The sequence below is a fragment of the Amphiprion ocellaris genome, chromosome 9 (assembly GCF_022539595.1).
Source record: "Amphiprion ocellaris isolate individual 3 ecotype Okinawa chromosome 9, ASM2253959v1, whole genome shotgun sequence".
NCBI lineage: Eukaryota > Metazoa > Chordata > Actinopteri > Pomacentridae > Amphiprion > Amphiprion ocellaris.
Genome location: NC_072774.1, coordinates 15,961,843 through 15,985,058, shown reverse-complemented (window position 1 = coordinate 15,985,058; position 23,216 = coordinate 15,961,843). Strand labels below are relative to the sequence as shown.

The 23,216-nt window shown below is 42.2% G+C and overlaps 2 protein-coding genes across 10 annotated transcripts in view; one reads left to right on the top strand and one right to left on the bottom strand.

Annotated features, from left to right (window-relative positions):
* The window catches only part of scap (SREBF chaperone), a 70,932-nt gene that overhangs the window by 7,235 nt on the left and 40,481 nt on the right, over window positions 1–23,216 (bottom strand). For 2 of the 8 annotated variants that reach the window (XR_008602752.1, XR_008602756.1), the window contains exons 24-25: window positions 6,336–7,793; window positions 43–1,944 (exon numbers count right to left, since the gene is read on the bottom strand). Coding sequence is in view for 1 of the 8 variants with exons in the window: in XM_035951202.2 (XP_035807095.2) it covers window positions 7,776–7,793 (18 nt within the window). In the remaining 7 variants the exon portion in view is untranslated. Of the gene's footprint in view, window positions 1–42; window positions 1,945–3,135; window positions 7,794–23,216 lie in introns of those variants that run through there. The other 6 variants (XR_008602754.1, XR_008602757.1, XR_008602753.1 and 3 more) reach the window with 6 other exon arrangements.
* On the top strand, window positions 2,221–23,214 carry ptpn23a (protein tyrosine phosphatase, non-receptor type 23, a). 2 transcript variants are annotated; one of them, XM_023276725.3, is made up of 24 exons: window positions 2,221–2,440; window positions 4,480–4,554; window positions 6,834–6,961; window positions 8,849–8,925; window positions 9,743–9,792; window positions 9,984–10,115; window positions 10,191–10,271; window positions 10,368–10,499; window positions 10,647–10,694; window positions 11,660–11,716; window positions 11,832–11,890; window positions 12,007–12,086; window positions 12,726–12,840; window positions 12,956–13,021; window positions 13,310–13,455; window positions 14,134–14,451; window positions 15,103–15,257; window positions 15,452–15,783; window positions 16,192–18,751; window positions 19,017–19,201; window positions 19,339–19,443; window positions 19,550–19,688; window positions 20,557–20,670; window positions 21,814–23,214. In XM_023276725.3, exons 1-24 carry the CDS (start codon window positions 2,243–2,245, stop codon window positions 22,405–22,407), a joined length of 5,946 nt encoding a protein of 1,981 aa, XP_023132493.2. In that variant the 5' UTR covers window positions 2,221–2,242; the 3' UTR covers window positions 22,408–23,214. The 2 variants fall into 2 exon arrangements, with proteins under 2 accessions (XP_023132493.2, XP_035807092.2); XM_035951199.2 differs by lacking the exon at window positions 4,480–4,554.

Sequence of the window (23,216 nt, the reverse complement as noted above, 5' to 3'; positions counted from 1 at the left end):
CGTTACTGCATTTCTGTTCCAGATCAAATGTTCAGAGCTCACCTTGAATGCAGCCGTCTGCTGTCTGATAGTTTTTCTCATTGTAGTCTTCAATAAAGTCTTTTTCCTCATGTCAGGATGTGGTGAGACTCTTTCTCAGTCTCTGCAGATGTCCCTCATTGTGCATCTCCAGAGAAGAAACAGAAAAACTGGTCACTGCTTCAGCATCACAAACGCTCTCCAGCATTGAGAGTGTTTTAGGAATTCATTCATTGTGTTGTGAACTTTGAAGGAGCAGAAACTTTACAGCTGCCAAAGATATGAGCTCCAATTCTGGATGTTTTAGGAAATGAAGTTCATCAAATGAACACTTGATTTTTGCTGATAACTCATTAAATTACTGAAGAAATCTAACATAAAAACCTGTAAACTCTCAGGCAGCTTTTGTTAAAGTTTGTCCATAATTTTATCATCATGTTCTGGAACCAGGACTCTGCAGAAGTTCCTTCAAACAGATACTTGTGTGTTTCTATTTAAGGCCTCAGGTTTGAACATATAGCAGAGGATTAGAAAGGAGTGATTTTAATATTTAAATCAGTCCAATAAATGTTTGGAGTAAAAATGATAAAAATTTTGATTTAGATAGATTTGTGTCAAATAATATTGTAGAGTCTCACTTAAATATATCCAAATTAGCTCAGTGTATTTACATTTTATAGAATATTTGATTTCTTAATCTCAATACTGTAAGGTCTGACCCTAAATATTATAATAATGTCAATTTAAATATTGTAGTGCAGAGTCAAAATTTAATCAGCTAAACTTACATAATATCACTGCACAATCTTAACCTGAACATTGATATTATTGAGTTAAACTTACATAAATCATGAATCTTTTTGTATTGTGCTGATAAACAACAATAACCCGACTTTCAGATAATATTTATTGTCTGATTGTGAGACTAAATTCCTCCACATTCTCGAATTTTACCTGCAGCAGCTGGAGGTATAAATAAAAATAAAATCTGTTCATTTCCACGTTATGCACATTTATTTACTCTTAATATCTCAGACTGAATGGTAGCTGGCAGTAAAAACAAACTCATCTGCTGGACTGCATCCCAAAATGACACATGGACAGAATTTAACACTCATGTACCCATGGCAATGGTAAAATTTTTGCTTCTTACCAAAGTTCACAATACAAGTAAAGATTTGAATGTAAAACTTCAGGGATGACTGCTGACCATAAGTATTCTGAGCAATACTTCATGATCAACATCAGGACAGATGTTACAATTCCAGCTGTTACATTAGACAGCAGTTATTGACAGAGAAATTAAAACATCACATTCCTCGTAAAAACTAGATGGGACTTTTATTAAATAAAGTGTTGGTGAATAAATAGTGTAAAAAGTGCAAAGCAGCTCCATTAAATCAGAAGATGTGAGACTTCCACAGCATGGATCACCATCTGCTGTGTTGATTCATAGCTGAATGTCAGAATGAACTGAGCTAGAAAAGCTGCTTTGAGCTGCAACATTACGGTCTGACAATCCAACACCATCACAGTTTTCATCTGGTTGTTTTGCTTCAACATGCTGTGAAGTTCAGTTTTTACCTGAATCAATACAGAGATTCTATTTCCAGCCAAGACTGGAATGAAAATTAGAATGTCATGAGGTTATTAATGCAACTAAATCCTTTCAGATGGAAGGATTTACTTCTAAGTTCTAATTCAAGTTTCAGTTGGAGCACATTGCATTCACAAAGAAAAACAGCGATACCTTCATAGCAACATTTAATAAACCTAAAGCTTCCCTGTTGGTACATTGGTGGAGTTTGTTACTGAACATCTGAACCTTAAATCCAGTGAGACGACCATCTTCAGTCGAGGCCAGTCAGAGAACTTCAAGACCTTCCATCAGCTGGACCAGATGTGGCATCATCTCCCTCTGAACATCTGGATGACAGGAGAAAAGACAGAAATCTAACACAGATCACAGAAATACAATTTATTCACTTTCATCATTTTATAAAAGTAGCATGAACTTTATTAAAACTTTTGTTTGTCTGTTTTTGCTGTATGCTAAGTAACATGAATCGATTGTGTTTGGCAAATATACAAGTACACACTTTTTATTTTGCTGCAACTTCAACGAAAGTCCTTATTGACTACATTTCCCAGAAGTACTTGTGGCGCATATTTGAGGCCTACGTCACGTACGTTCCCAGCTTCCGGTGGAAGTGTAAATGGATACATGACACAGTTGTTTGGGGGAAAGCTATCTTCTGGAAAACGGTTGACGACCACAAAACTACCAACGGGATTTGAACGTCGTACTGGCTGTCGGTCCCGTCTACAGTCGGCCGCGATGGAGGCGGTCCCTCGGATGCCGATGATCTGGCTGGACCTTAAGGAGGCTGGGGAGTTCCAGCTCAGCCCGTCCGTGAGGCAGGTGAGCTGGGTGGGGAATGGAGCAACAGGGCTGAGGTCCAAAGTCAACCAAACAAGGATTATGAATGAGTGGATAACCCGAGCAAGAAACTATCATTAGCCCACAGTTCAAGCAGTTAGTTGTCGCTGTCTGTCGCGGATAAGAGAATTTTCCAGAAAGGGGAGCTTACAAGCTAGCTGGCAAATCCCCCTGACCACCGCCTTTTGTTTGCTAACATTAGCTAGCTGCTTGCTAGCTAATTAGAAGCTAGCAGCTGATTTTGAAGTTCCGAATCAGCCTTCAGCTCAGTGGCAAACTACTGAGTGAGAAAACAACCAATCGACAAACTCGGTAAAGACAAATGCAGACATTTGTAAAACAGCGAAGGCAGGCTTCAACCGGCCCAGTCACACCTGAAAATAATAACAGTGATCTCACTGTCACATGTACCTGGGTGAGCTCAGCAGCTTCTTCGAAGTGTTAAGATCCCTGCCCACAGGAATGAAGACTTATGAACCTATCAACCTGGCTAAAAAGTAAACACGGGGCCTATGTATCTATTGTGCATGATCACGTTAGAGTTAAATCTACAGGAAAACACTATGAAGCTGTCACCAAGTTACATCCGTTACACCACTTGCTTCTTACCTGGAATAAAAGACAGCAGGTGTTCAGTAGGTTTGCTGATATATGGTACATGTTAAAACACACCCATATAAAATACAAAGCAGGTTTATTAAAATTTAAAGAAATAACCATATATTTAATAAAGATAAGAAAAAATACAGGAGGAAAAGTGGATGCTGGATTATGTTTTAGATGTTACAACTTTTGATTTAGTGCTTTTGAATCTGTCGTGGGAGAAAACACAGTTCATGTGTGCTTTTGAAGTGAGCAAAATAAAAGTCTGAGCTTTGCTTTCATATTTTACAACAGTCTGATGTCGGCAGGGCAGACCAGAGAGTGATATTTAAAAGGGATTTCACGGTTGACCTGTTGAATTTCAAAACACAAATTCGCATAATTACACATTTTGAGGCAGGCTGACTTCCTTCAGTAGGTATTACAGCACTGAAAAAGATACCTTACTTCCTTGCTAGAGAAAAGAGAATGTAGATCATGGGAATGCTTCTTGCAGTTCATTTCGAGTCATCTTTATCTGGTGACCCATTTTACAACTTCTTCCTGATGCTGATAAGGGGAAAAAAAAAAAAACACAAAAGCAATATAGATCTTTGCCCTCCTGAGTAATGGGTAATTGTTTTCAATAATGGATGGTTCACCCCAACACCTTCATTCAGAAATGCATTAAAAAAAAACAACCACATGTTTTATGTACTGTTTTATGAGCAAAGGTCTTTAACTGACTATTTACCTCAAAATAGACACTTTAATGCTTAACCTGTGTTATAGTGGCAGAAGTAGTTTTCATTGTAATTGCTTGATCTAGGTTTAGGTGTATTATATGTCAGACCGCAACTTAAAAATGTATCTAAATGGCCCAGTTTCTGTTTCCTATACCCTCAAACAAGAGACAGCACAGCACACATTTGGCTTGTGGAAGTCAAAACAAGACAATCTCTGTCTTATTGCTGTGTCATTGTGCATCTTTGCAGTGGCCTTGTGACTTTCCTGCTTCCATGACTGAATTATAAAATGAAAAAGGGACCGCTAAAAGAATGAGTGTGCCGTCCTGGCTGTTCACCTCCTCACCTGACATTAAGGAGTTTGCTGCTTATTGTAGTGGCGCATAGGGATAGTCTTGGCAAAGCATGATGGGAGACAGCCTGTAAGAGATTCTTAACTCTTAGCTTATGCTGAAGACTAAAGATTAGCAGAGTGGTTAATTAGCTGCAGCTTAAAGTCATTTGAATTGATTGTCCAGACTTCTTTCTCAGCAGTTATCCTGACTATCAGATGATGTTAAATTTGATTCTGGTGTTAAAACTGAAGCTATAAAATGAATAATTTGAGTGTCTGCTTTTCTTTGTAAACAATGAAGGGATTGAATTTTATGCGGCACTTTCACCTACTTGTTGCCTCTGTTTCTTTTCTCCTAGTTCATCTTAAAGAACTATGGAGAGAATCCAGACAACTACAATGAACAGCTGAAGAAGCTGGAGACTCTGCGGCAGGTGGGCACTGTGTGAAACATCGCTGACAACAGAAATATTGTCTATTCTGATCTCAGTGGCTCTCATTAAGTGTGCTGCTGTTAATGCTGCAGACGAATGTAGTGAAACCTATTGTCAGCCATCAGCTCCTGATTAGATGTGCCACTTTAATCAGATTCCTTATATGCAAGTCTCACTACTCGGCAGTCATTATGCCCTTGGGCAGTTTTTTCAGGTAATCAGCCCAGTTTCCAATTTAAATGATTGGCAGAAGCCCAAACTGCAGTTTTCAATGGTCGCTGGGACATGAAAACTGCATGTATAGAATCAACAGTGACATCTGATTAAAAACAGTTTCAGCAGCTTAGGTGAATAGCCTCTTTAATACAACAAGCAAACAAGCAAATGTTCCTTAGTTCCAGCTTTAGTGCATTCCCATGTGTGGCTACTAAAAATTCAGCAGGATGTCAAAAATGGCAATTTGACTGTTTATATGAGCTTGGGATGCATTGGTTACTCTTAAAGCCAGTTTTGATAATTGGATGGTTTGTTAGTTTTTGAAGCATAGTGACAAAATGCCAAACAGACTGAGATTTTATATGTAAAGTGCGTTATAAATTAAAGGTATTATTAACAGTGTATGAGACAAATTTATTTCATTTCAAATGATGGATCTTACTTTGGAACAAGTATAATATGTGAGAGATCGCTACTTAAAAATGTATATAAATTATCAGCAATTCTTTCCTGTACCCCAGAACGAACTTCAATGAGAGGAGTAGCTGCGTTTGTTTGTCATACAGTACTGTGCAAAATGTTTAGGTATATCCAAAAGTGAGGATTCTTTTAGGACTCTGTGTGGGCCTTTATGATTCTGGCTATATGCTGCAGAATGAATTTTGGAAACATCAGATGCCTCACTGCTTGATTGAAACACAATCTTAATTTTTGGACATTGGAAGTCACTACCATCAGCTTTGCATAATTGTGATTTGTCCCCAATTTTATCACGTCATGGGTTGATTAGCTAATTGAATGATACAAAAATAAGATGAACTAATAACGAAAACTGTTTACAGAGAGTTGACACATCACTTGAAGACATTGAAGGCCTGTCCTGAAAAGTTGATGTGCATCAACTCACAAACCACCATAGGAAACAGTTGGTATTAGGGTTTTGACACATGGCACATGCTGCAGGGCTGATGTCACATGAATTAAACAAATTAAGTCATCGTACAACAACAAACCTTTTTGTTTGCCAGTGCTCAAAGAGTAATTTAATATAATGTAACCTGAATAGACAGTGCCCTGTTTTTTTTCCTGTGGTTGTCTGCACAATGTCATATTAAGGAAGACTTCCTGGATCATGTTTTTTTTTTTTTCCCCTCCAAAGGACGCGAGGACAACTCAATTCAAATTTCTAACTCAAACTTTCATGATATTTCAATAGGTTGTAATCCTTTAAAGACAGAAACAAAGTTTACATCATCAAACGCAGAACCAAAAAGTTGGCATATTAACCATTTAAATGAATCAATCACTTAAGCCTTTTCAATTGAATAACAAATAATCAACATTTTAGCAATGTTTAGTAAAGTTTAACATTTAACAGAACATATATATATTCTATATTTTTACTTAAACTCAAAGTGAAATATCTTAATTCAACTCATTTGGCATAAAATCAATGAAGTAAATGCTGCAGCTTTCATTAACCAGTCACACAGCAGTTAACATAAACTTGACCATATTAAGAAATATTTCAGAACACCAAGAAAGCAAATAAACATTTCACCAACCATTGGCGTCTTTGAACTGAATCCATAAGTGGACTTGGATCTTCTTTGTTCTTTCCTTGTGTCTTTCTCTTCTGAAGATTGTTTGGCTGACTGACTGAGCTCACTCCTTCCCAGGTGCTCCAAATCAGTGATCACTGCTCAGGTGTCAAGCACCTCTCTGCTGCTGCCAGTGCATTCTGGGAAGTGTAGTATTTAGTTCCATTTCCTGAGATTCAGCTCAACAATATGTAAGAATATGTATGCATTTTTTCTTGTCCATTTGCTGGGGGACTGACAGATGGTTGAAGCCAAACATTTAGACAAACAGATGAATATCTGCTGTTTTATACTCATTGCTCATGTTTGTCAGGTTCTACATCTAGTGAAAAAACAAGTCCAAATGACGCTCTTAAAAATGAGCTCACAGTGTGTTTGCAGAAGTTGTGATTTTGTAGCTGCAAGGGTAGAGAACAGCTGATTGAACACAACAGAAACACATCGTTTGTGTCCATTTTGCAGAGTGCAGTGAATGTGACGAGGGATTTCGAGGGATGCAGCACACTGAGGAAGTACTTCGGCCAGCTGCATTACCTCCAGAGCCGAGTGCCCATGGGAGCAGGCCAGGAGGCTGCAGTGCCCATCTCATGGTAGGAACACTCAGAAATACGTGGAAGCTAATCCTGCTACAGTCTGTGCTACTGAGCTCCAGAGGTCTGAAGCTTGTTTTAAGTTTGTGATCACTGCAGTTTGCTCTGGATAGGGTTAGAAAACCAGTCAGTATCTGGTGTGACCACATTTGTCCCACACAGCACAACACATCACCTTCGTATGGACTTGATCAGGTTGCCGATTGTGGCAATGTTGGTCCACTCCTCTTAAATTGCTGTGCAAAGTTGCTGGACGTTGGCAGGAACTGGAACATGCCGTCGTATATGCCGATCCACGGCATCCCAAACATGTTCAGTGGGTGACATGTCTGGTGAGTATGCTGGCCATGCAAGAACTGGGATGTTTCCAGCTTCCAGGAATTGTGTACAGATCCCTGCAACACGGGGCCGTGCATTATCAAGCTGCAACATGAGGTGATGGTCATGGATGAATGGCACAACAATGGGCCTCAGGATCTCGTCACAGTATCTCTGTGCATTCAAAATGCCATCAATAAAAATGCACCTGGGTTTGTCATCCATAACATACACCTGCCCAAACCACAACCCCACCACCACCATGGGCGATTCACAACTTTGACATCGGCAAACCACTCACCCACACGACACCATGCACGCTGTCTGCGGGAAGACCGGGATTCATCCGTGAAGAGAACACCTCTCCAAAGTGCCAGGCGCTGTCCAGGTGGCTGGTCCAGGTGGACGATCTTGGAGGTGAAGAGGCTGAATGTGGAGGTCCTGGGCTGGTGTGGTTACACATGGTCTGCAGTTGTGAGGCCAGTTGGATGTACTGCTAAATTCTCTGAAACGCCTTTGGAGACAGCTTATGGTAGAGAAGTGAACATTTAATTCACGGGCAACAGCTCTGATGGACATTCCTGCAGTCAGCATGCCAAATACATGCTCCCTCAAACCTTGCAACATCTGTGGCATTGTGCTGTGTGAAAAAACTGCACATTTTAGAGTGGCCTTTTATTGTGGCCAGCCCAAGGCACACCTGTGAAGTAATCATGCTGTCTAATCAGCATCTTGATATGCCACACCTGTGAGGAGGATGGAATAGCTCGGCAAAGGAGAAGTGCTCACTAATATAGATTTAGACAAATTTGTGAACAATATTTGAGAGAAATAGACCTTTTATGTACACAGAAAAATTCTTCGATCTTTGATTTCAGCTCTTGAAAATTGTGTTGTGTTTATGTTTTTGTTCAGCATATTAATATACATTAGCACACATGCATCCATGCAGTTATATAGATGTACCTAAAGTTAAATCATGATAAATAATATTACCAAAAAAAATCTAATAAAATACAAAGGAAAAATAAGATAAATGAAATTTCACCAGCCAACCCCACTCTTGTCATTTTACTGCTATGTTATTGAAGGGGGGGATTGCTCATTTTGGGGTATACCCAAATCTTGTTAAATGTGAAAGCTTTATCTTAATAGTGTATCTTAATCTTTCTAAGTTAAGTGTGTTTGTAAGCCACATTTTTATAGTGGGGACTTCTTCCTTTTTCCAGTACATGATAAGCAACTTTTTTGCAATGATGTGACTGTAGGATATAAAATATTACTGGGTATTGCTTAATTTCATGACACCTTTAGATATTTGCAGAATAATAATGAGTTGCTCTGGTTCTAAATGTATTTGTAGTGTTTCAGATATTTGAAAATATAAATCCAATAGGTCAGAACTTTGGGATATAGAGTGACGATGTGATGCACTGTATCATATTCTGAGTCTATTTGTAAGTAATTCAGAAATATGATAATGAATGACATTGTTTACATGAAAGACTATGGGATTTAAATGTTATTTTCCATCATATAACTACTTGTTTTTTTTCTAATCTTGTTCAGGACTGAAATTTTCTCTGGAAAAACAGTCACCCATGATGACATCAGCTATGAGCAAGCATGCATCCTCTACAATCTCGGTGAGTAAAGCTACGTACAGTAATTTATGGTTTTGTAATAAACTAGGACAGTTTAAAGGACATCAAAGTTGTTAAGCTTACTAATGTGAATATAAATTATGCACAGTTTGTTTTGAGACCCTTAAATTCTTTTAATCTACCGACATTGATCAATCTGAGCACTTTTGGTTTGAATGAGGAGTTTTAATTTTCTGTGTAAATTCAAACAAAAGTGTGGTACCTAAAGCTTACCACCTACCATTTCAAATCATGAGTGTGGTTATTTTTTGGTCAAAAGCACTGTAAGTGACTAGTAGTTTTTTGTATAGAAAATATTCTTGGTGCTGATATTTCTTTAGCATAGATTTCCAGAGGTAATTGTCTAATTTTTAAAGAAACTTTCCAGGTCTTGCGTATCATTGTTTTTTAAGAAATTCATTCAGGCTCACTATATACTTCTATAATGCACTACGCAACATGCTACACAGTTACAGTATAGCTTAAAGGAATAAATACCGCAACCAATGACCCTTTCAATGAATGTTCAATATGAGCATGTTAGTATTTCATACTGTTTTAAGATAAACCTTAAAAATGTGAGTCTGCTTTTGAAAACTCTCCAGTTATATTTCCTATTGTCCTATTTTCCCCCTGCTGTGCTTTATCATACAACAAAAAATGCACTGAGATAAGGTATAAAGGAATCTGAACACTTACTTCCCGCAAGGAGAAGTGCAGAGAAATGCTGACTGTAGTAAAATAAACTGGCCAGTATTTACTGAATGTGAACAGCAAAACCTGCAAATCCCTCCAAAGCTATCTGTGGTATCTTCTCTAGGGGCCCTGCACTCTATGTTGGGAGCCATGGATAACAGGGTATCTGAAGAGGTAAGCCACAAACACAGACACAGACACACACAGACACAGACACACACAGACACAGACACACACACACACACACGCACGCACGCACGCACGCACGCACGCACGCACGCACGCACGCACGCACGCACGCACGCACGCACGCACGCACACACACAGCACACACTCTGATAATAATTGTGTTTGTTCGAGCACAGGGGATGAAGGTGTCATGCACTCACTTCCAGTGCTCAGCAGGAGCTTTCTCCTACCTAAGAGACCATTTCAGCCACAACTTCAGTGTGGATATGAGTCACCAGATTCTTAACCTCAACATCAACCTTATGCTGGTAGGTTACACACATGCATGCACACACGCATGCACATATAGAAGCATGTCTCATCAACCTGTGTCTGCCTCCCAGGGCCAGGCTCAGGAGTGTCTTCTGGAGAAGTCCATGTTGGACAATCGCAAGAGTTTCCTGGTTGCCCGCATCAGCGCTCAGGTTGACTTCTTATCTTTAAACTTTCAATATATTTAATTCCATCATGGGAAGCAATTCAAATATAAAAAGCCAATAACTGTGGCTGTCGTTCTACAGGTGGTGGATTACTATAAAGAGGCCTGCAGGGCTCTGGAGAACTCAGAGACGGCCTCAATGTTGGGAAAGATCCAGAAAGACTGGAAGAAACTGGTTCAGATGAAGATCTACTACTTTGCCTCTATCGCACATGTGAGTGTCTTATGGGAGAGAGTGGTTTTGGATTTGCAAGTGATAATTCAATGCATGTGTGGACTTGTTTGTGTTTTTGCATTTGATTAGTCAGATGCATACGCAAACACCTTGGCCCTTTGTCTCATTCTTTTTCTCTGTCAACAGCTTCATATGGGAAAACAGGCAGAGGAGCAGCAGAAGTATGGAGAGCGGGTAGGAACAAAAATCAGATACAACATTTCCATCTGTCAGGGTGCTGTGTCTTTCATTTGGCAGTCAGTTTTTGCTGTATTGTTGCTGACAGTAATAAACAAACCTCTTCATGGATTTGTGACAAATGATGCTGATTCAATTTATTTGGGTAATATTTGAGAAATTTGCACAATTTGAATACCAGTTACAGCTGTACTACCCCATATCAACTCAGTTCAAAACTGCACTTCCTGACTTTATGCTAAGCTAGGTTAACTAGCTGATATGTGTAGATAGCACCAAGGATTGGTACATGATGTCACAGTCAGACAGAGGAGCTTCTGTCAGCTACTTATGTCTGTATATGGTGGAGGCGTCACCCACTGATTTATTTATATTTGACTGCATGCACTGAAAGCTTTGTTGTGCTTGTCACTTCAGAAATGCTAGGTGAAGATGTAGCTTGTGTAGAAAATACAGCATTGCTTGATCAATTAAGGAGGCGGTGTTGTTACAACCATATAACTGAGAAATGTAGTTAAACTAATAAGACAACTTCTTGCAGCTATGCTACTGCTAGCATATTTATCTGGTCTTCTACAGGTACATACTTGCAATTATTCAGACAAATACCTAATATGCCTTTTCTGAGTTCCCAGGAAATCACCAAACTTGACACTTTTTCTTTGGAACTTATTACATGTCTTATTAACTGTTAATTTTTGTAACAGTCAGAATTTTTAAAGCTGACAACTGAAATTTTAAGTGTCACTGCAGTTTTATCTCAAAGCAGCACAACACTCATGGGATTTCAGTTACACCTTTCAGAAATGTTGCAGCAAAATAGGTTATTTTAAAACCACAATAATCACAAAACTATAAAAGAGCTCAGTGACGCTAGTTCTGGGTTTACTAGTTAGCTTTGTTCAGTCAGGGCAAGTTAGTTTTCCATCAGCTAAATTACTCAAATGCTCTGTTTCTCACAGCTGGCTTACCTCCAGAGCTCCTTGGACAAACTCAATGAAGCTATTAAGTTAGCCAAGGTAAAATGCTTGTCTCTTACATGATCATTTTAGTGTCAGTAGTACCTGTCTTGGTGTTTGTCTTCTCATTGTTTAACAAAACTAAACTCCCCTTGGTTTATTCTGATATAACCAGGGTCAACCGGACAGTGTGCAGGAGGCCTTAAGATTCACCATGGATGTTATCGGTGGAAAGTGAGGAATGAGTCTTATGTACCAATTGTCACTTAAATGTTGTTTCAGTGGTATATTACTTTTTAAAAAAATAAATCTCCAGAGAAAATCAAACTTGTTATTCTTTGAACCTACAGGTTTAATTCTGCCAAAAAGGACAACGACTTCATCTATCATGAAACAGTTCCTTCTCTGGAGACTCTAGCCTCGGTCAAAGGTAACAGGAAGCCTCAGTATGTTCCAGCATTCTGTCAGTAAATGAGTGCATGCAATGCTGGCTTGCATTTTGTTGCACAAGGATCTCAACTGGTTAGAGATTTGATGACTGATAGCATATGATTTGCATCATTTTCATACTCGCCAAACCATTCAGTGATCCCTCATGCCCTGTAAATGGGAGTACTGTCATCCTGAAGGAGATCAAAAATGGATTTCTTTTGTTGCAGGCTAAAGATAATCACTCTATTGATTCGCAGTGACCCGTCTACTTGTCCCTCTAAAGGGACTAAGACTACACAACCAAATATTCGTATGTGAGAAGCATTTTGGCAATTTCTTTTGTAGAAAAGTTCAAAAAATTCAGTAGAAAAAAAATGTTTTTATTTGTGTTGGTTTACTAATTCGTCAGCTCTTAGTAATAATCACTTCTGATGTTGTTGGGCAGCCTTACATACAAAATAAAAGGCCCAAACTGACTAAAATTTGTTGCAGACTGTACTATAAGGACAAACCACTGATGCTGCAGCATTTTTTTTGTTTGCATACAGTTGATTAAAAGCTCTCCTCTGTGCTATTTCACTAATTAGACCAGTCTTATGTGTTGGTGTGCCAGCTAAACTTCTCTGCGCCTCTCTAGGTGCTCCACTGGTGAAAGCTCTGCCGGTCAACCCCACTGACCCCACTGTCACTGGGCCAGACCTGTTTGCCAAATTGGTGCCCATGGCTGCCCATGAAGCCTCTTCTCTGTACAGGTAGGCACCATTAGGGGATGTGAAAGTCATAGTAGAAAATGGCAAAAATAAATCTTTAGTAAGCTTTTTATGTGCTACTAAAGTTTATTCATGTCTGTGGTTATGTTTTTTCCAGTGAGGAGAAGGCCAAGCTACTGAGGGACATCATGGCAAAAATTGAGAGCAAGAATGAAACACTAGAGTGAGTACATGAGTGTGCATGAGGAGCTTTTCTGAAAACCTGAGCTGAAACTGGTTATAGCTTTGTGTCCATAATTAGAGTGTTTTCTAAATTCCTGTTTGACATTTCTGTCAGCAGCCACTAGCTAGTGCTGTTAGCTTGGCATGAAGCAGAACTGAGGTCATTTTTTCCGCAAAAACAACACTTAGAGTTTATATAAAAGGAATAAAACTACTACAGTACTGATAGGATTATTGTTTTCAAGATGCTGCTCCATTATAAACCAGCTGGTCTCATTTCCCCCTGCAGGCAGTTCATGGATTCTCTGGGTTTGGAGCCGGAGTCTGTCGACAACCTGGACATGTACAGCCACATCCCACCAGTTCTGATGGAGAAATGTGCTGCTCTCAGTGTCCGTCCTGACACTGTCAAGAGTCTCATTCAGTCCATGCAGGGTTTGTGTCGAACATGAACACACATACGGCAGACTAACATTTGCATTGACTTTTGTTAAACTGTGAGTGCTGTAGTTACTGAGAAAAACCCTTATTTTAATAGTTGGAATTGTTTTTCCTAGCTATGACAGCTAAGACTGACCAATGTCAGTAAACTTACTTATTCATTTTGACATAATTGTCCTAGTTAAAGAAACTCTACCATGAATTGAGAGTTATTACTTTTAATATCAGATCTGGTGTAACAAATACGTGATAAATAAGCATCTTTTCCATTGTAAAAATGTTACAATTTTTAATATTTGAAGAGAGAATGTCTGGGAAGAACAGGTCCTATGACAATCTGAGATCTCTTACTGTTATTCCATTTCATATCCATATCTAATATACAGATGAAATTCTATATCAAAATAAGAAAACCAAATTTAAGCATAGTTTGTAAATACAAATTAACTTAATGTTCAGACTTTTAAGTATCTTAGCAGATGCATTCATGCCCATATTTGTAATGGTTTAGACACGCCTGCATGTACAATTTCCAACATGCATATTTTCCGCTTCAGACTAAAAGAATTGTGTAGTCTGTTTTTACTACGCTTTTATGGCGTATAGTGTTGTTTATGTGGCACTTTGTGTGCTTCTTTATAAATAATCCCTGTCACATATTTGCCCGTGCAGTGCTCTCAGGTGTCTTCACCGATGTCGAGTCTTCACTGAAGGAGATCAGAGACGTCCTAGAGGCAGATGAAGCGGGGGAGCGGGCCCTCCAGGAGGCAGGTGGCCCCGCTGCAGGCGAGGTGCATCCTGGTGTGCAGAGCCAGGCGCTGGCTGAGATACGAAGAGACCTCGAGAAGTACATGGAGGCCCACGAAAAGGCCAGTTTCACCAATACGGAGCTGCACCGAGCCATGAACCTGCACATCAGCAATCTGCGTCTGCTGGGGGGCCCACTGGAAAGTCTGAGAGAGGCCCTGCCGCGGCCACAGCTCAGCGAAGGTAAGGGTGTGTTTAGTAGAATGTGTAAAATACTTAACTGAGTTTTTACATTTTCTAATTTAACCAGGCAGATGTTTTGTCTATATTAAAATGTCAGGCTCCATGAAATTATTATTTCTCACAACTCAAGGTGATGTCATCAGATTTTTTTTGTCAAACCAGAAGTCCAAAACATCGAAGGTATTTAGTTAACTATCAGAAGAGAAAAAAGCAACAGATTGTTACAAACAAGAAGCTGGATCATAGTCTTGTTTACCATTTTTGCTTGAAAGGATCAAGTATCTAAACAGTTGTTGATTACTGTTCCATTGGTCAACAAATCAGTTAGTCCACTAATGGTTCTTAACTAACTCAAGTGCAGGAAAGAAGGTTTGCTTCCATAATTCATAATGAATTAATTATCCATACCTGGTTTATCACAGAGGCCTGGAGCCCATCCTAGCTGACATTATTGGAAAGATCAGGTGATAGAACATGATGTAATTTATACTATTTGTGAGGGGAAACAATGTCTGCTACATTTTGTTATGAATTATATGCATATATTATGAATTTGAAGATTAGCATGGAAACTGAATGTATCGGCACACTGAATATAATTTTGGTCAGTAAATTGTGAATGTAACTGAATGTGCATGTGTGTGTGAGCAGAAGAAGTTGCAGGGCTGCAGTGCATGAAGAGGATCCTAGGGAAGGTACAGGAGATGAGGGAACAGAGAGGCTCTTTGGAAAAACAGCTCCGTGATCTCATCCAGCAGGATGACATCACCTCAACCCTCGTCACCACAGAGAGAGCAGACATGAAGGTATTTGGCCACACACCTTTTTGCAAGTACATGGAAACATGCACATAGTAACTTGAAAGTACAAGAGAAAAATTAAAAATAAAATGTTTCGAGTACGAGTCTGCACACATCAAATGTTTAAAACGTTGTTACAGTTCTTTTTAAAACAATTTGCTGAATGGTATGTGCTAGACCTCTAACCTTTGTCTTTCTAGCGTATATTTGAAGAGCAGCTGAAGAAGTACGAGCAGGTGAAGGTGTATATTGACCAGAACCTTGCAGCACAAGAAAACATCCTAAAGGCCCTGACTGAGGCCAACGTTCAGTACGCCTCTGTTCGTAAAGGCCTGAGCCAGACTGAGCAGCAGTGGAACACCACTGTTCAGGGACTGGTGGGCTCATACGAAGCCTACGAGGACCTCATGAAGAAATCACAAGAGGGGAAAGAGTTCTACGATGACCTGGAGGCCAAAGCATCGCGTTTGCTGGAGAGAGCCAAGGCCTTGTGTGAGACGAGGACAGAGGAAAGGAAGCCTTTCTTGGAAAAGTAAGGAAGACATTGAAACAGAAAATTTTCTGTTCAGTCTTTTTTTTTTGCTGCAGTGATTTACTGATTTATCAGCATTACCATGTCTTATGGGGCTTTATATAATTTTTTCCCACCGTTTTGTTAATCTTAGTCTCCATTAGGCGAAGTCGTTCCTTGTTATTTTGTGGCTCCATTTTTGGATTTGTCCCAAAATCAAAATGCCAAAATAAAAGTACATAAAATAGATGTGTTTTTTTTCCGGTTTGACCTCCAAAAAGACAGAGATGATTATTTAAATATTTGACCTCGTTTAGAAGAGACAACTTCCTACCTTCCTCCTTGATTTCCCTATATTCATGATGAAAGTTTATTTTTTTACATTTCGATTTTTTCATGCTCTACCTCTGCTCTCCTCTGTCCCCTCAGAGAGACCCAGAAGAAACCCCCTGCACGGCCTACAGCAGCAAAGCCGTCTCTTAAGCCCAAAACTTCAGATGTCGACTCTGCCTGTTCTAGCCTAGATGACCCAGAGCTGGCCCAGCTTAGTGCAGCCATTTTGGCCTTGGGGGGTGACCTGCCTGAGGACCTCCGCAGCCTCCCTCCTGACATTCCGTCCCTCCCTACCCCTGCAGCTCGTCTGCCAGGTCCTGAAGCCTTCATCCCACCCGGTCCTAACATGGGTGGCAGCTCCTCTCTGCCTTGGCCTGGTGCTCCAGCTGCTGCTCTTCCTCGCTTCCCTGCCAACCTGCCACCTCCAGAGCTCCTGGCACGGATAGCTCAGTTTCCTACTTCAGGGACTATAGCAACACAGGGACCCCTGACACACGGCCCACTCCCTCAGATGACTCCACAGAGGCCTCCACACATGCCAAACCAAGCAGTGGTGTCTGGGTATCGGCCACCCCCTCCTCAGGCTTCCCAACCTGGCCCAGTTGCCCCTACCCCAGTCCGACCCTCGACCACCACTGTTGACAGCATCCAGGCCCCTATCCCCAGCTACACCCCTACACCTCACCACCCTGTCCCACCTGCAGTCTCAACTAGCTACACCTTACCACCACAGATGAGGGCTTACCCCCAGTTTATACCCCAACCAGGAGTTCCTATTCAAGGCCCAGGCCAAGCTCAAGTACCCCAATCACAGCAACAGAAGCACCCACAGCAGTACCCCCAGCCCATTGGACAGCCACTCCCTCAGGGTTACCAGCCTGGACCAAGGGCCGTTCCAGGCCCTCACCCTCCTTTGCAGACACAGCAAGCCTACCCACATGGATATATGCCCCCTCAGCCTGGTATTCCTCCCCAGTTCCAGCAGCGATTCCCGGGTCAGCTGCAGCCACATCAACAAAATGGCTTTCAGCCCCAGCCTCAGATACCCCAAGGCTACCAGACTCCACAGGGCTACGTACCACAGCAGCACCCTCAGATGATGCCAGGCTCTATGCCAAGGCCACCTCAGGTTCAGATGCCACCTGCACACTCACCAACACCCCCAACTTCTCAACCAACACCCCCTGTATCTCAGCCCTACCTGCCGCATCCCAACCAACAGATGCCTCCTGGACTCCCTCATCAACACATGTTGCCACAACAGCAACAAATCTCGATGCCCCCCAGTGCCCAGCAGATTCCATCACACCCACAAATGCAGATACCAGGTGGTCCCAGAGCTCAAATGCCCCCCACAAGTCAGACAATGCCTCCAGTCTCACAAAACTACATACCCCCCACTAGCCAGCCCATTCACCCCACCCTGCACCCTCAGATGCCTCCTGCCTCACAACCTCATATGGTCCCTGGTCCTCAAGTCCACCTTCAAAGGGGCCCTATGCCCCAAATGCCCCCTAGTGCACTACCCCCACAGCATCACCCCCACCCTGGACAGTCTCCTATGCCAAATATGCCCCAGCAGCCCATGCGTATGCCCAGCCAACCACAGTCTCAGCCCCCTCATTCTGGGGGAGTGTGCTACCCTGGAGGGGCTCCAATGATGCCTCAGCAGCCCCTGGCACCACAGCCTGTAGCTCCCCAACCACCTCAGGCACCTCTTCCTTTGGCTCATCCACAGCCTTCTTCTATGTATCCTTCAGCTCCAGGACCCAGTGTACCTCCAAGTGTCCCACAGCAACCCACTGCCATAGGTCCACATGGTCCACATGCCCCCCCTGCTCAGCACATGATTCAGCCCTCTCCTGGAGGCCCTACAGCAGCTCAACCACCCAACATTATCCCCCCTTCCCCTTCACCTTCCCCCTCCCCATCTCCTTCTCCAGGTCCTACCTCTCTGGGACTGAACCCCCAGCAGAGACCTACACCAGCTCCCACTCCTGGAGGCACAGCCCCACCCCCACTTCCCTCTCCTTCTGCTGTTTCTCCCTCCACATCTCTGTTTCAACGGCAGAACTCAAGCACAGATGATCTCCTCTCCTCGAGCCCAGAGAGTCAACCTGGAGGCACCAAGGCCCCTACAAATGTCCTCCAACCCACCAAAGCTGACCCTCAGGATGGGGGGCGTCGAAAGAAGAGCTCCCAGGGAGTTCTCCTGATCCAGGGTGACCCATACCAAGCTCCTGAGCGTGTCGCTCGCCTTCACGGTGAGCTAGAACGTTACCGATCGCAGGTTGATTCTCTGGAGTACCCGTCAGAGAGTGAGGGGGGCCTGTCTGTGCTAGATGCCCGCTGGAAAGAGTTACAGGACCAGCAGGAGAAGGACGCCCGCCAGCTCTCTATTGCTATCGCCCGCTGCTACACCATGAAGAACCGTCACCAAGATGTAATGCCCTATGACCTCAACCGGGTGGTGCTGCAGTCAGGGAAAGATGACTATATCAATGCCAGCTATGTGGAAGACTTATCACCATACTGCCCACGCCTTATTGCCACACAGGCTCCGCTCACCGGCACAGCAGCAGACTTCTGGCTGATGGTGTATGAGCAGAAGGTGTCACTGATAGTCATGTTGGTTTCGGAGCAGGAGCTGGAAAAGGTACTGACTTTAATTTAAACTGTGATTAACATGGAAGTCATTAAAACAGCATGCGGTGTACAGCTGAAGAAAATTCAAATATATTTTTTATTGCTATTCAGCAGTAGGTTTTTAAGTTTGCATTTCAAAGGAGAGGTAACAGTTTAATATGTTTTATTTCATTTTAGTTAAGATATGTGGGGGATACATATTATTAAGATTGTCTAAAAACATTTTTATCTTAGTTGTTGCTAGTGTGTTTAATGTTCTTCCCGATTTCTCCCAGGGAAAAGTTCTGCGCTACTTCCCAACGGAGCGTGGCCAGCTGCTCTCTCAGGGACCGATCACACTCAGCCTAACCACACAGAAGACGACACCGACACATGTGGAGCGCATGATCAGTCTGCAGTACCGTGACCAAAGCCTGAAGCGCACTGTTGTCCATCTCCAGTTTACCTCCTGGCCGGAGCTGTAAGTCGTCTTTTTCTTGTAAAAAATGTAAATTAGTTTTCAAGGACAAAGTCTTGCTGAAGGATTTTGACATCCAATCAAGTAATCACATTGAGGACTTCCACTCTGACAAGTCATTATTTCTTCGAATCTCATAGGGGTCTTCCTGACAGCAAGAGCAGTCTGCTGCGATTCATCCAGGAGGTTCATGGTCACTACCTCCACCAGAGGCCCTTACACACACCTGTTGTGGTGCACTGCAGGTGAATGTATTTCTGTAGCTGTCCTTTTTGTTGCTTCATAGGCAAGTGTAACAGTTGATGAGCGAGTTTAACAGTTTTTAATCAGCCTGTGCTCTTTCTGTCTCAGCTCGGGGGTTGGACGCACCGGCGCCTTCTGTCTGCTGTACGCAGCTCTGCAGGAGCTAGAAGCAGGAAATGGGATCCCTGACCTTCCACTGCTGGTGAAGAAGATGAGACAACAAAGGAAGAACATGCTACAGGAGAAGGTCAGATACACCGTTTTCTGTAGTTGAGTTGAAGCTTCATTTTTGATTAATGTCGTACATAAGTTTCAAGGTGCCCGAGTTGTGTAGGTAGCAGCAAGAGTAACTGTTAATTGCACAAATGTAATTCAGCATTTTGGATCAGATCAGATCAAAATGTTGTTAAAATCCATTAGAGAATGAGACCATGTTAAAGACTAAATATTTCTGGACAAGTTCCTCCTTTTCCCTTGTACCTCCTCCATGGTTATCAATCTAACTGAATTGGTGCAATGTCAGAAAAGAGGAGACACTGCCACTGCTGTCTAAGATCACCACACTGTGTGTCGAGTGGAAAATTACGTTTGCCACGAAAGATATAGTCATTTTCTGACCTCGTAATTCATACTCACTTGGGAGTAGAAACACATTCACAGCTTAAGAATAATGGTTTGCCTTTGTTGGAAGTTAGAAGTTCTCTGCTTCTTGTTTTTATTGCCAGAGACAAATGAATGTCCTAAATATTGAGAAGGACGTATCCTCTACATCCATCCTGAAATCTACGCCTGTGTGCTTATAAGGGTTTGACATCTTAAGATTTACTGACTATACTGATTCTCATGATAAGAATAAGTTTTGAAAAGTGTCTATTGTGGCTCCACTCTGTCATTCATGCTGATAAAAGAGGTGCATTGTCTCAGATAAATCCTGCATAGTGCAGCTTTAAAACCTGAATGTAAATGTTATAGAAATGGCAGCAAACATTTTTAAATTTCCACAGCAAAGGAAGAACATTATGAACTGAACCGGAGTACCGACTAAACCTCAGGATGAACAGATTTTCAGGAATAAAAAATGAATTATTAATATTCTCTTCTGTGTCTGTTTCCAGCTCCATCTGAAGTTTTGCTATGAGGCTGTGTTGAAACACGCAGAGCAGGTTCTTCAGCGCCACGGCATCACAACCGCCACTTGCAGCAAGAACACCAACTCTGCAGCCACAAAGGTTTGACTCTGTTCTAATGCAAAACCTTCTTCTGTTGTCAAAGTAATTCAGCTAGTGTTGGGTGCTTTAGATTTACCACCCTGTGTAGCTGACTTTTAGTGTGTTAGGTTGAGAACTGAACTGACCCTCAGTGTCTTCTGATCCACTGCATGTCTGTTGAATGTTTAGGCAGCTCTCAGATACATATATCATTAAAAATCCAATAGTTGGAGCTGGACAGTATAGCCCCTTTCAGATATAATATATGTAACAAGTGATGGCCTTTTGTCATTCGGACACTTTTACACGAATGTTCTTCACAGCTTCATTCCGACATACCCACGACAGAGAATGCATCATGCAGAATAATATGCTATTAAACAAAACACAGCTCTAAAATAAGCTTTTGAAACTATCAAAATAACTAATTAACAGTTTATGGTTTTACATCAAGGATTCTGTCCATGAGTGATGATATTTGTCTAATAATACAGTAACTTCTAATGTGTTTTCAGTATTACCGGGGGCCTGATGTGGACAGATGTCATCACATCTACCACTCGCTGAAGAAATAGTTCCAATCTACCATTACAAAACATTCAAGAATTGCTTTCCATTTACACTTTCTCTAAAAAAATGACAGAACTGCTGAATTTTGTGTGACTTAATCTTTTTAAAATTCATATATGCATTGTTAAAAAAAAAAAAATGTACCCGAAGGTAACAAAACATCCAAAACAGATGTCAAGGTAGTTTTTGCCCGAGCGATCTGAACCTCAGACAAAACTGCATTCACTTCGGCTATGTTGTAAATTTCTTGAGTCAGAAATCTGAGAAAAAGCTGGAAAAGAAAAACCCAGAACTCTGCATCACATGTTGGAAATGTCTGCTGTTAGGAACAAGTAGAAGTGCCATAGAGTCAATATTCTGTGAGTTTAGTCTTCCTGATAGCTCCAATCTGTTTTATTAGTTTTTCTTGCTTTAATATTGTTTGTTTACATTTGCACACCTGACTGTTACAAAGGAATTCTACGAGTTCTGGTCAGAAGAGGTACCACAATTACTAGCAGTAGAAGTATTATAGCGGTAGGTACAGGCACCTTAATTTCCCCCAAATCCCCTCTGTTTATCCTGACACCTCTCTTTTCTGAACCTTCCCTGCAGCCTTACTCGAGACAGGAATCCCAACAGGATATTGTCCTCGGCGGTGACATGCCCATCAGCTCCATCCAAGCCACCATCGCTAAACTCAGCATCCGCCCGCCCAGCGCCACAGACCCAGCCATGGAGGCCGGCGCTCACTATGGCCTGGAGGAGCAGGTCGGCGCTATCTTGCCTGCTCTCGACTCACTGGGTGACATCCAGTCGCTCCAGGACCCCTGTCCTCCCTCAGATCCACAGCCCCCTTCCTCCTTCAGCCCACCTTTCACCTCCCCCACCCACTCCCCTCCACCACCAAACGGCCTGGATGCCATCTCTCCTTCTTCCCCACCAGCACCCAACCACCAGCCAGTCCCAGAGGCTGCACCCAGCCTGCCTCCTGCTTCCTCTGCACCGGCTCCGTCGTCTCTGGAGCTTCTGGCCTCGCTCACACCTGAAGCCTTCTCCATGGACGGCGGAGGTCGAGGGAAGCAGCGGGTGACCAAGCAGAGCTTCCTGCAGCCAGCGGAGGGTCAGGGTCTCCATGGGACTCGAGGGGATGAAGGAGACGACCCGCTCAGTAGCCTGGACCCCCTCTGGAGCCTAAACAAGCAGTGAGAGGCGTCCACAGATCGCTGCCTTTCTCTCACTTTACCACCAGGCGTCAGTGAAGGTCGGCCGTTCTTTCTAATCCTGCTTTTAATAAAAAGACACACACAGAATCCTCGGACTGTTGGAGAAATTTTTGCGGTGTTGATTACCAAGACATGCCTGGTGGCAGATGGTAGGGGTTCAGTTTTGAAGTTGGGTGTATTTCCACTGCTTTCGGGGTGTGATCCCCAAAACACAAACACACTTGCTTCTCCTTCCATTACTGGTGGCTTCTGGGATCAGATCACTATGCACCTGTCTGTATTCCTTAATCTGTTCTGTTTCTCTCTGCTCCTTTTCTTTGTATGACCATGGTGGATGGAAGCACTTCTGCACTTGCAGGCACCACATCTGGGCCCAAAAAGAAAAAAGAAAAAATTCCCAGCATGCACTCCACTTTCACAGCCCCCTTTACAGGTGGGCGTCAAGGCATCACCGTGGTGTGACAGTGCTCGGCCACTCCCTTCTGCACTGGTCTGTGATAGATTTAATGGCTGGAATACTGGATGCATGGAGTTGCAGGTGGGCCAGAGGAGATGGGTGGAGCTATGTTGAAGACAGGAAGCCTCCCAGCTCAATCACTGTGTGTAGCTCAATCGTCATGATAACACAGAGCAGCATACAAATCAGCACGTCTTAACAAGTTGATTACTTTTCTTTGTAACACTGTAAATATATTAAGTAAAGTTAGACTATTCAAAAAATTGTTCCTCTGGAAAAAAGCACTAATCATTCATTATTGTAAAAATATAAAATAAATCCAGTAGACCGACAGC

What these genes read in the sequence shown, in the direction of transcription:
- ptpn23a (XM_023276725.3), top strand. Translation starts at nt 2,243, where the DNA reads ATGACACAGTTGTTTGGGGGAAAGCTATCTTCTGGAAAACGGTTGACG. An exon ending in GACTCTAGCCTCGGTCAAAG is followed by an intron (nt 12,087 to 12,725) that starts GTAACAGGAAGC and finishes GCGCCTCTCTAG; the next exon opens with GTGCTCCACTGGTGAAAGCT. An exon ending in GAAGCCTCTTCTCTGTACAG is followed by an intron (nt 12,841 to 12,955) that starts GTAGGCACCATT and finishes TGTTTTTTCCAG; the next exon opens with TGAGGAGAAGGCCAAGCTAC.